The sequence below is a fragment of the Salmo salar genome, chromosome 21, assembly GCF_965601325.2.
Source record: "Salmo salar chromosome 21, fSalSal1, whole genome shotgun sequence".
Taxonomy (NCBI): Eukaryota; Metazoa; Chordata; class Actinopteri; order Salmoniformes; family Salmonidae; genus Salmo; species Salmo salar.
The window spans coordinates 16,925,201-16,938,055 of NC_138311.1; the positions used below are offsets into that span (position 1 = coordinate 16,925,201).

Genomic DNA, 12,855 nt, shown 5'->3' on the forward strand with positions numbered 1-12,855 from the left:
AGAGCCCATGCTCCTGGAATTCTGCTCTGGCTCCTTGAGCAAAAAAAAAAAAGCATCAGTCCACTGTGTGTGGATGCATCTGACAGTTCAGTGGCCCGTTTGTCTCTTTACACACAAACACGGTACCATCAAGCTGCCAAAGCATGTGAACAACTACATTTAGTATTTAATATTAATAGAAACATTTATGAGCATGCACACTTAGAGAAAGGCACAAAGGGAAAATATGGGATGAAGGAGCACATACAGGCAAATTACAGGAGCAATCTATAAATGCTCTGAAATCGATACTGTATCCTCTGTGTACTAGCGTAGCAAATCAATCTCAGTATTATATCAGTATTATTTTCCAACTTTCAATTACGTAACACGTCAATGACTGCTGCAACGCACCGTAATCTTTGATCAATACCTCCTGCAGGTCGCCCTATGAAGAGATCAACTAAGGAGCAGGGCTGCCCTCTTCTGGCCAATGAACAACTGCATAAATTCTGTCATTTGCCTAGAGACACATGTCTAGAATATTACTATTGTGTATTAACTCTGGTTGAATTAATACACCTGCAGAGGAGGAGGGAGTCTCCGGGAGGAAGGGAGGTAGACAGAATGAGGAAGGTGGGGAGGATGTGAGGGAGAGGGTAGTAGATAGACAGACTGAGTAAGGGGGTCATAGGGGAGAGAGTCTGATCTGGTCGGTGATGTGGACAGGTTACAGAGTACTGAGATGACCATGTTTCTGCAAGGCTGCCTCTCTGTGCAGGCTAGCCTGTGTCTGCTGAGTGGATATTGTGGATGATTCTCCATAGGTCAGAACAGCACACCAACAGTTCTAGTGATGAAACAGGACCAGAAGACAGACAGTGATGTGTTCGGAGGATCAGGGTTGGCTGCAGAGGGTATCATGATTACATTGCAGCCTCAGAATGGAATACTAATCATTCTACAATCAACCATAATCTCTCATTAAAGCTGCAATATGTAACTTTTTGGGAAACCCGACCAAATTCACATAGAAATGTGAGTTATCGGTCTGTCATTCTCATTGAAAGCAAGTCTAATATGTGGTAGATATGTTGTTCTATGTGAGCTATTTCTATGCTTCCCATCTTTTAGTTTCGTTTTTGCGTCTTTTACTTTCGGTTTTGTACACCAGCTGCAAACAGCTGAAAATACAATATTTTTGGTTAGGGAAAATATATTTCACAGCGGTTTAGATGGTACAATGATTCTCTACAATATACTTGCTTGTTTTGTCACATATACTGAAATTAGGCAACTATTTGAATTTTACCAACCAGGAAATGTCAGAGCGATTTCTGCATAGTGCACCTTTAAACCATGTTTACCAAACTAGTCAACCCACCCACACACGATCTGAATGATTGTAACTGTTCTGACCAGCATACTGTTCTCCCCTCTGTCTGACAACTCTGTCACGAGTCACTTCCATCTCTATTGACATTATGCTCTGCTAAATGATTTGGTCACGCGACACCTCCACAGTCCCCCATGTCCTCCAGTCACCCATGTCCTCCAGTCACCCATGCCATGTCAGTGAATTTCCATCCAACTCGATCACCCTGGCCTTTTTGCCTTCTGGCAATAGGGTCTTCGCACCCATTACTTCAGTCATCCACATGGAGGACGATGGCAATCCAATATCAACCTTGCCTGCCACACTGCTGCACTCATGCCCAGTTCACTGTGACCGCAAGGCAAACTGAGCATGCAAATGGTATGTTTAAGTGCACCTCCCCGTTACCTAACCACTCACATTAAATTCCATTTGTCTTTGTCTGCCACTTGCAGTGAGCGTCTGAGCAACGTTACAGACCACTAATGCATGAGTTGTAAGCACATCTATTCTGCATGACTGATATTGTTCCAGGAGTGGCCCATATTTGCAGCCTCACAGAACAGTTTGATCACAAAGTGAATGAAGTGTTGATCAGTAAGTGAGAGAGAGAGAGAGAGAGGACACTCAATGTCTGTTGACTGGTGGAGTGTGCTGCCAACCCCTATCATCTTACCATACTTTGTTCATAATGTTCAGTCAATATTGGGGCTGCTTTACTGGGAAGGATGTTTGTTTAGACATTACCCTTTTGGCTCTCTGGGTTATGTTCGGTGCTCTGCATAGCAGCTTTTCGATCAGATATTCTCTGTTCTGCAAATGAAAATCACAACCCACGTTAAACAATTCTACATACAAATTATTTAAGCCTAAAAATAAAAAAAAAGAACAGGTCAAATCCTGGGGTAAAATCATACCTTGGCTTTCTGGAAAAATTTACATTTCAAAAGTTCTGCTGCTGTAGGCCTGAAGAGAAGCAAAATACATGATGATATAAGAACACGTTCCAATCATTAGCCTAGGAACTGAATGTACAATTCCTCCAATCTGTCTGTGTGAGAATAGATATTCTTGGGTGGGTGGGTATGAGTGAGCCCACTAAACATGAAGACTATATTTCAGGACTCCCCTGAAATGTGTCTGACATTCTACAGAGACTTGATCAACTCCCAAGGCCATCAGATTTACTTCATCATCAACCAGTGACATCTGATTTACTTCATCATCAACCAGTGACATCAGATTTACTTCATCATCAACCAGTGAAATCAGATTTACTTCATCATCAACCAGCGACAGACTCTATAGATTTAGAGAGTAGGCCTAATGCAGTTCACGGAATGGCAGACATGTACAAACCTCTTGGCGGGCTCCTTCTGAAGGCACAGGGTTATTAGCTTCCTAAATGATTTCCCATATTTTTTCAGCATCTCTTTGTCCTCCACACCCGTGTCTAGGGTGGGAGGATCGTTCTGTAAGGTCAGCATTAAGACCTGGGTAGAGAAGAGGAAAGGTCAAAGACATTCAAGTGTTCTCTCAGAGGTTACATAGACACAGGGTAGTAATTTGCCTTTTCATGGTTTATTAGTTAAGATGTAGGCCTATTCCGCTTCCTGTCTGGGATCTAGATATGCAGTGATCAGGCTCACCTTCATGGGTGGGTATCGGTGGTAAGGTGCAGACCCTGTGGCCAACTCTATGGCAGTGATTCCAAAACTCCAAATGTCTGCTTTGAAGTCATAGCCTCGTACCTGTGGACATAGCGGAGCTACTGTTAGTGTTGTACAGTCTATATGAAAACAGCTAGTAGATGTTACTAAAACTGGCCACAGGATAGTCTCACCTGTTCCATGACCTCAGGGGCCATCCAACATGGTGTGCCCACAAAAGTCTTCCGTACTTTGTTTCTGGTCATATCTCCTCCAGTGGCCAAAAAGGCACTAACTCCAAAATCTATGAAGAAATGTGGATAATTCAGATGACATGTATGGATGTAAATGTTATACCTCATTAACATCTTATAGAAAGGGATAATAATGTTTTGCGGTATTTGCTCAAATATACTCAAACCAGTAAGAGGTCTTTCACAACTATTTCATGTTATACACCTTATACAAACTGTGCACACTCCAGATCTTCAGTTGCATTCATGTTAGAATGGTTCTCCTTGCAGTGTTTGTAGGCTAAAGGTCGTCCAAGTACATGAAAGACTGTAGGCCTCCAGTGATTTATGTTGGGGGACCTGTTTGACTACCTTTATGTTATTCAGTAAATGGGTCGTTCCACCAATTCGGTGCCCTTTGAGATGTGTAACTTTGTGGGGGAAAAAATGTCACCTAATTGTAGCATTCTTGTCACGTTCTTGAAAATGATCGGACCAAGGTGCAGCGTGAGTATAGTTCCACATATTTATTTAAGTGAAACTAACAAAACTTACAAAGACCGTGATGACGTAGTGCCCAAACACACTAACAATCAATCAATATCCCACAAAACACAGGTGGGGAAATAACCACCTAAATATGATCCCCAATCAGAGGCAACGATAAACAGCTGCCTCTAATTGGGAACCATATTAGCACCAACATAGAAATAGACATACTGGATCACCCCCTAGTCACGCCCTGACCTACTACACCATAGAGAACCAAGGGCTCTCTATGGTCAGGGAGTGACAATTCTGTCATAAAGAGCACATGCTCAACTTAATTAAAAAAACTGTTTTCCCATCTCAAGAGGTTAAATTACAAAAAAATACTATAGTAAGTGTCTATTAAGTGCCACATAAAGTAATAGGGTTGACTGTAACATGCTTCAATGCAAGCTTCACAAAACAAATTGAATAGTTAAAACTTTTCTAGCCAAGTTATTCTTGATCCACCAGTTTTCCACCACAAAACTAAAAAGAAATGGCAAAAAAAGAGTGCTTTTACACTATGATTTTATTATTAGATGCTCATAGCCTCTTTTGAAAAAAAATATTTAAAAGGAATAGTTTTACCATATTAAAACAACAGTTCAGTTCATGTAACAGGGTTGACTTTAAAATGAGGGACAGGTTTTGACCTTGAAATTAATCAATAATGATATGAAATAAAAAATAATCTTCAGAAATTACTTTGTCAAAGCAACACAATAACTATGGCTTTACAATGTTGGTGAAAACTTGCAGAAATGTTGGGGTTAGGGGGATTAAAATATTCCTAGAAGTCACCGAGGGTAATGTCAACATGCTGAAATGTGGCACTTTAGCAAGTCTTTATTTATATTAAAATCAGATTTATTGAATTCTCCATGTGGTCTATATTAAAAGCCACTTCATTGAATATAGCAGGGTCAAAATCGGTGCACAATTTAATATATATATATATATATATATATATATATATATATATATATATATATATATATATATATATATATATATATATATATATATATATATAAATAAAAGGGATGCAAAAGGCACTCATTCTGTGGAAAGACCCATATATTGTCAACCCCATGTTGTAGAAATACAAGAAATGTCTGTTTCATGCAGAACATACTGAGTTGAACTAAATGCACTTATGAACTGGTACAGTTGAAGTCGGAAGTTTACATACACCTTAGTCAAATACATTTAAACTCAGTTTTTCACAATTCCTGACATTTAATCCTTGTAAAAATTACCTGTCTTAGGTCAGTTACCACTTTATTTTAAGAAAGTGAAATGTCAGAATAATAGAAGAGAGAATGATTTATTTAATCTTTTATTTCTTCCATCACATTCCCAGTGGGTCAGAAGTATACATACACTCACTTAGTATTTGGTAGCATTGCCTATATATTGCTTAACTTGGGTCAAACGTTTTGGGTAGCCTTCCACAAGCTTCCCACAATAAGTTGGGTGAATTTTGGCCCATTCCTCCTGACAGAGCTGGTGTAACTGAGTCAGGTTTGTAGGCCTCCTTGCTCACACATGCTTTTTCAGTTCTGCCCACATATTTTCTGTAGGATTGAGGTCAGGGCTTTGTGATGGGCACTCCAATACCTTGACTTTGTTGTCCTTAAACCATTTTGCCACAACTTTGGAATTATGCTTGCGGTCATCGTCCATTTGGAAGATCCATTTGCGACCAAGCCTTAACTTCCTGACTGATGTCTTGAGATGTTGCTTCAATATATCCACATAATTTCCCTTCCTCATGATGCCATGTATTTTGTGAAGTGCACCAGTCCCTCCTGCAGCAAAGCACCCCCACAACATGATGCTGCCACCCCCGTGCTTCACGGTTGGGATGATGTTTTTCAGCTAGCAAGCCTTCCCCTTTTTCCTCCAAACATAACAATGGTCATTATGGCCAAACAGTTATATTTTTGTTTCATCAGACCAGAGAACATTTCTCCAAAAAGTATGATCTTCGTCCCCATGTGCAGTTGCAAACCGTAGTCTGGCTTTTTTCTGCCGGTTTTGGAGCAGTGGCTTCTTCCTTGCTGAGCGGCCTTTCAGGTTATGTCGATATAGGACTCGTTTTACTGTGGATATAGATACTTTTGTACCTGTTTCCTCCAGCATCTTCACAAGGTCCTTTGCTTTTGTTCTGGGATTGATTTGCACTTTTCTCACCAAAGTACGTTCATCTCTAGGATACAGAACGCGTCTCCTTCCTGAGCGGTATGATGGCTGCGTGGTCCCATGGTGTTAATACTTGCGTACTATATTTTGTACAGATGAACATGCAGGCTTTTGGAAATTGCTCCCAAGGATGAACCAGACTTGTGGAGGTCTACAATTATTTTTCTGAGGTCTTGGCTGATTTCTTTTAATTTTCCCACGATGTCAAGCAAAGAGGCACTGAGTTTGAAGGTAGGCCTTGAAATACATCCACAGGCACACCTCCAATTGACTGAAATTATATCAATTAGCCTATCAGAAGCTTCTAAAGCCATGACATTATTTTCTGGAATTCTCCAAGCTGTTTAAAGGCACAGTCAACTTAGTGTATGTAAACTTCTGACCCATTGGAATTGTGATACAGTGAATTATAAGTGAAATAATCTGTCTGTAAACAAACAGTAAAATTACTTGTGTTATGCACAAAGTAGATGTCCTAATCGACTTGCCAAAACTATAGTTTGTTAACAAGAAATTTGTGGAGTGGTTGAAAAACAAGCTTTAATGACGCCAACCTAAGTGTATGTAAACTTCCGACTTCAACTGTATATCTACATTCATGTTGTATTCCTAACAAATAAATAAAACACTTGTAAAATACTAACTTTCTAATCTCAGTATTTTGAGTGGGGCTGAAAGGTCATCAGGACAGGAAAGAGAAACACGCAGTCAATATGTAAACTACTGCGTATTCGCTAGCTTTAAAAAATATATGAATCTTTGCCATTTTACAAGTATATTCCTAATTTTGATTGGTGAAGTCTGGCATTATGTTGATTAGGCTGTTGAATTAACTGAATGTGTGGAAGCATCATTAAAAAAGTACCGTCTTTGTGGCAGTCAGTGAGCTGTGAGAATACAATTCAACAGGTGAAGATGAGGTGAGGGAGTGACATTACTCACACACCTGCAATCTGAACAGAGCCGTCCTCTCCCAACAGGATGTTCCCAGCCTTCACATCCCTGAGGTCACACACACACACAGCAAAAACACCCCAGTCATGCCCAAACAGTATCTATCGACGTAAGTGGAGCATGATCAATTGCATCCATGTGTACAAATTAGTTTTGCAGCCTGCTGTCATTTGGAACACTGCCCAAGGGGGTAATAGTGGTTTAGTTCTTTATGCCCTTGACATCCAGGCAAGTTCAAAGAACACAATCTGTCAATAAATGACATTGAAACAGTAGATTATGTCATCACAATTTAACTAATACCATGTAACTCTTAGATTACATTTTATAGATGAATACTATGTAACTTCTATATACACTCTTTTAAGGAAGACCCTGTGCAAATAATGAATGTTTCAAACTCCTGGCAGTGGAGGCTCCACCGAGGAGGGAGGGGAGGACCATCCTCCTCAGTGAATTTCATAAAAATAGTTAAACATTAAAAAAGTTACCTTTTTTTTAGATAAAACTATACTAAATATATTCACGTCACCAAATAATTGATTAAAACACAAGGTTTTGCAATGAAGGTTTACAGTAGCCTCAACAGCCCTCTGTAGGGTAGAACCATGGTGTAGCTGGAGGACAGCTAGCTTCTGTCCTCCTCTGTGTCCATTGACTTCAATACAAAACTCAGGAGGCTCGTGGTTCTCACCCCCTTCCATAGACTTCCGGAGGATGTCCTGCAACCTATTATAGCTCTTGCAGCATGAACTGACATGTTGTCCACCCAATCAAAGAATCAGAGAATTAATCTAGTACTGAAAGCATAAGCTACAGCTAGCTAGCAATGCAGTGCATTACATATGGTGAGTAGTTGACTCAAAGAGAGAGAAAGACAACAGTTGAACAGTTTTGAACAAATTAATATCTTCAAAAATTAAGGAGAAGCAAGAGAGAGAGACATATCTTTTGAGGGTTTTTTTCAGTTTCACTTAGTTAGCTAGGCAATGCAGCTCGTTAAGCCTACTCAAACACCCGGATCAAACAGAGCGGAAAGCTATGTTAGCTAGCTGGTTATGGCTATCCAACTCTGGAACTCTTCCAAGTCAAGGTAAGCTTTTGGTTTTATAAATGTATTGCCACCGCGGCCCGCCGGTGTAACTGCTAAACTGGTTGCTGCTGACTGCCCTGCATGATTGTAGGGGGTTTACTAACGTGTTAGTTCTTGTAGCTATGTTGACAATGACGTTAATATGGTGACAATGATGTAGGCTGTGTGTAGCGGTTAGCGGTTATGATATGAATGCTTGGCTTGGAAAGGTTTTTTCGCCTGGTCACAGAAAACTGATGTATTGTGCACTGAAGTCCACAAGCAAAGGGAAAAGGTGAGAGGAGAACAGGTAGATGCGAGAAAGAATAAAACTATCAAAGGGATCATGATTTTTTTATGTGGCTGCTATGAAAGTGAACTGTGTTTGAGTGTGATCAAGGGTGTATTCATTCCAGCGATTCTGTTGAAAAACATTTCTTAAGCGAAAGCAAACGGAATGAAACGTGGATTAACATACTTGAATTTGTCCAATATAAACTCTCGTTTGCAACTGTTGGACATATGATTACACCCTACATCAGGCAAGAGTGTGCAAGGCGGTATTGAATGTGTCAATGTCTGTCACCTTGATTACTCAAATTTAGGGCTGACTCCATTTAGTCGACTGGTAGATTGTTTGGTCAATAGGCTGAGATTTTTTTAGTCTAGCAGTCTAAAATATATTTTTGGGCACACGAGACACCTGTCTTACTCACGGGAATGGCACACCAGTATCACCAGTAGAACATTTACCGTTCATTTCTATAATTTCTAATCTACAATGTTAGTTTTGTTATGATCATTTCTGTTAATGCATTAAATATATTATTATTACAGTCTTTTACCGTTCTCATTGTCAGAGTGGACATGTTGTTTGCTGACCGCACAACCTAGGCTACACTTGTGAGGAACAAGTTTTGGTTTATTTCATTCCATTTAGGAGTTGTCCATTTGTTAATTGTGGTTTGTTTTGTAGCGCTCCTGTAAATGTTGAGTAAGGACGCGCACCTGATTATACATAGAAGTAGGCCTAGGCTACCTGGCCTGCGTGCAAATGCAGGCCTATAAATGTACACATTTGGGGATCTGATAGTATTTCTGATTGTCTGAACTCACCACCACTGTGGAACTTAATTTTTTCTTCACCTCAAACAGCAAGTAAACAAAGTCTGTTTTTACATCCATTGAGAATGACAATAGTTCCTCAATGTAGCCTATTTCAAAAACCTGTCCAGCGCTCTTTCGATAAACGCTCAGCGTGAAGGGGGGGGGATGTCATGCTCATCATTAAATAGGCCTACCTGATTACTTCTTATCCCTTGCGCAAATATCCTACAACTATGTCTTTCTGGGGCTCACTGGATCTGGAAACTCTGAGGTCCCAGAATATTTTATACAATGTTGCAAGTTTGCTAGTTTAAACTTCAGGCTGGACCCAAGTTAATAGTTTATACAATGTTTCAAGTTCCTTGCAGACAGGCCATGAGTAGCCAATGTGATTAATAGGTTATTTATTTTTATCAGTATATTTTCTAACTGCAGGCTGCAATGTTTTTATTTGTTGGCTTTATGTAGGCTAATTTGACATAGTTGGCAATGGCAATATAAGTTACTTTAAGAATTGTTATTAACCATATGAAAATGATTTTGAGATACAAAGACTTTATTATAAATGAAATTAAACTGTCCCACAAAAATGTGCATATATAAATCATAACTGGCACACAGATCGGCAGAAATGGTAAGATAAATTGGCACTCCAAATGGAAAAGGTTGCCGACCCCTGGTGTAGCCTATTAGGAGCGTAACAGCAGGAGCGTAACAGCAGAATCCGTGAATGCCAGCAGAAGCAGGAGGAAGAGGGTCGGGAACAGGTTTCTTTTTCTTCTGGTTAAGCTATCTTGATCTCTGTCTCCCTCGAGTCATTTGCGTGTCTTATTATTTAATCACAGTGTGCTTAAAGCATCAGACAAGCTCAGTAGCCTACATACAGTATAGTTGATTTTATTAAAACACATAGGGTGTGTCTATGTAGGGAAAGATACACATTTTAAAATGTCTACCAATCAATTGGTCGAAAGAACAGACGACTCTAGGTCTAACAATATTTTTTTTAATCGGGGACAGCCCTACTAATATTTCTCTCGACCTGTGCACCTACGTTGTAAACTTTCATTAATAGCCTACGTTGTAGCAACCTCATGATAGGTATAGGGAATATGTGAGTATCGTATAGTAGCCTAAACCTATCGATGTTACAATGAGCTGGGTGAAGGGAATATGAATGACAGTCATCAAATATGCTGTAATAGAAATAAGGCTCATTAAAAAAATAATCGTCAATCCCTTATCTTAAACGGCACCGACCGCCACTGACTCCAGGGTATCTTACCTGTGAATCTGTCCATTTCTATGCAGGTAGTCCAGCCCCTCAAGGACCTCTTTTAGTATGGTTGCAATGATGAGCTCATCTAGAACTCCATTTTTGTGCTCTCCTCTGCTAAAGGTATGCTTTATTATATCCAACATGGATCCTAAAAAGAGGAAGCAGACAGAAAAACAGTGCCCACAATGCCCAATGCTGATATGTCAATTTCTACATAAGATCCTTCCATGTCAACTGTTCTATTTACCCATTCTGTGTTAAGCAAGTTTGTTACAATGTTCGATATTCATCCCAGCCATATTCTGTACATGGTGTGATAACACTTCACTTTTAATGCCACTGCACATAGGTCTACAGTAAACTGATCAAAAGGATGGACAATAGCTTGTTACATGTCATGATTGTTGACATTTTATGAGATCAATGTCATGACTTAGCAGTTCTATTTTTGCTAGGTTGGTGAAGGTCAAAGCTTACCTCCACTCAGAAGTTTCATGACTAACCAAAGTTCATCCTTTACCACAAATGAGGTGTAGTAGGTGACAACATTTGGATGGTTGCATTGGCTCATGGCTTGAATTTCTTTCTATTGTATGAGAGGAAAGAGGCTCATATGAGAAACAAATTCAAGTTAACATCTTTTGACAACCTTTCTTATAACAAGGATTGTTCATAGTGTTGTGTCTCTAAAATGAAGTGAGCAAACGCTGTAACTTATGGCTAATTTATTTTTCAAATGGACACTTGAGTGTAGCACAGCCCTCCTACTCAGCCTCTAATAGACACACACAAGAGAGAACAGCAAAGTCGAATTACAGCCCAATCAGGAAAGTGTGGGCCAGAGAGGGCCCGAGGCACTGTGGTCACACACAATGAAAATATAGCCTTTATTTATTGTTGCTCTCACCAATAGCTCATCCATGCTGGTCTGGCATTTCTCCAAGTTGATTCTCTTTATGGCCACCCGTTCCTGTCTGGGGGTGCAGAGGGCAGCCTGCACTACGGCCGTGGCCCCACTGCCTGGTATCACAGACAAATAGAGGCGCAATTATAAAACAGGGCAGGAGACAGTACAGTAACATTACATGTGACCAAGGTGAACAGCATAAGGGATCATTGAAACATGCAGTATCATTGTGTGTCTGTTTGGGACATGAAACGTTTTTTTTTTTTTTGTGACATTTAAATAATAATTCATGCATATTCCATGACAGTTCAGAACAGAATTGAACCAATACAGTACGTGCAAACATATTTTCCAACGACATGTTAATTCCTCTGCATAACAGTCAGTGTATCCAAAGACAAAGTTGTGAAGAGGGGTTTATTTAAGAACCATAGAACTATAGTTGTCTTGTACTAAGAACGTGACACAGTGCACACCATGCCAACTGCCGGCGACAGATAAGGATGAGAGGAGATCGGACTGCTCAACAGTTGATTATAAGCACAAAAAAAGATGACTGACTTGCCACAGCAGCTCATGGTTGTAGTGCTGTCACTTATCAGCACTGATATGGCTTTCTTTAGCTCTCACTGTCAGCTCAAATGTCTCCCACCGTTCACAGGTGCCAACATTCTTAAATGAGCAGAAAACCTTGAGTACTTGGGGGATTACTGTGAATAACTGCATTATAGGCCTACCAAACGAGGTCGGGCGTTATTACCAGTAGAGGAAGTGGAGAGTGACACTCAGTATTGTTACAATGTAAGCGGTTTTATAACTCCTTGAAGTAACCTAATAGAAGTGAAAATAAACCTTGATGACCTATGAAACTTGACTGACCTGCTGAAACAATAAACTAAACATTCTTACCCACTGTAATGTTTTATCTAGGGATTACAAAATAAAAACGATATATTGCTTACAGTGAGGCAAAGCAACATCTTAAAATGTATATCATTATTTTTTACAACTATACAACTATTATAATACATTGACAGAAGAAGGCTTATAAATTATATCTATAGGCTATTTGTCTTTCCTTTTCCAGAGACAATTAAATAATCTGTGACAACATTCTTACGAAGTTGACTATTTTTTTTGCATAACCTAATACCCATCATAATCATAATAGGCATAATAACGTTTGACTTTTATTAAAACTGAATGTTACTCGTGTTTATTTATTTTTTCACGTAGCCTAACAGTAGATCCTCTTACTAACTTCAGAGTGGCATGCAATTCAATATCCCTTCTCTACGGAAGGATAACATGCCATTCCCGTGAGGACTGCATCCATGCATAAACTCATCTATTTCAATATTAGCCTACTGGACATGTGCCATAAAGGAGCATCGTTCTGGATTGAAGAAATCGAATGCATTAAAAACGCATTCACATTCAATTCCTACCCATATGAATACAACTTTACAATGACTATGCATATCTCTCAATATGATGAAATAAGTGGTTTCCTCTTACAAGTGCAAGAAAATAGAGGTTGTTAACATCCGCATTGCAAAGCATT

The 12,855-nt window shown here is 39.6% G+C and overlaps 1 protein-coding gene across 1 annotated transcript in view; it reads right to left on the minus strand.

The window, feature by feature from the left end:
• The window catches only part of LOC106581791 (serine threonine kinase 39), a 32,018-nt gene that overhangs the window by 18,668 nt on the left and 495 nt on the right, over nucleotides 1-12,855 (minus strand). The window contains exons 2-10 of the mRNA XM_014164095.3: nucleotides 11,292-11,404; nucleotides 10,862-10,970; nucleotides 10,391-10,532; nucleotides 6,919-6,974; nucleotides 3,198-3,307; nucleotides 3,004-3,105; nucleotides 2,714-2,847; nucleotides 2,272-2,320; nucleotides 2,102-2,167 (exon numbers count right to left, since the gene is read on the minus strand). Coding sequence (XP_014019570.1) covers nucleotides 2,102-2,167; nucleotides 2,272-2,320; nucleotides 2,714-2,847; nucleotides 3,004-3,105; nucleotides 3,198-3,307; nucleotides 6,919-6,974; nucleotides 10,391-10,532; nucleotides 10,862-10,970; nucleotides 11,292-11,404 — 881 coding nt within the window. The remainder of the gene's footprint in view (nucleotides 1-2,101; nucleotides 2,168-2,271; nucleotides 2,321-2,713; nucleotides 2,848-3,003; nucleotides 3,106-3,197; nucleotides 3,308-6,918; nucleotides 6,975-10,390; nucleotides 10,533-10,861; nucleotides 10,971-11,291; nucleotides 11,405-12,855) is intronic.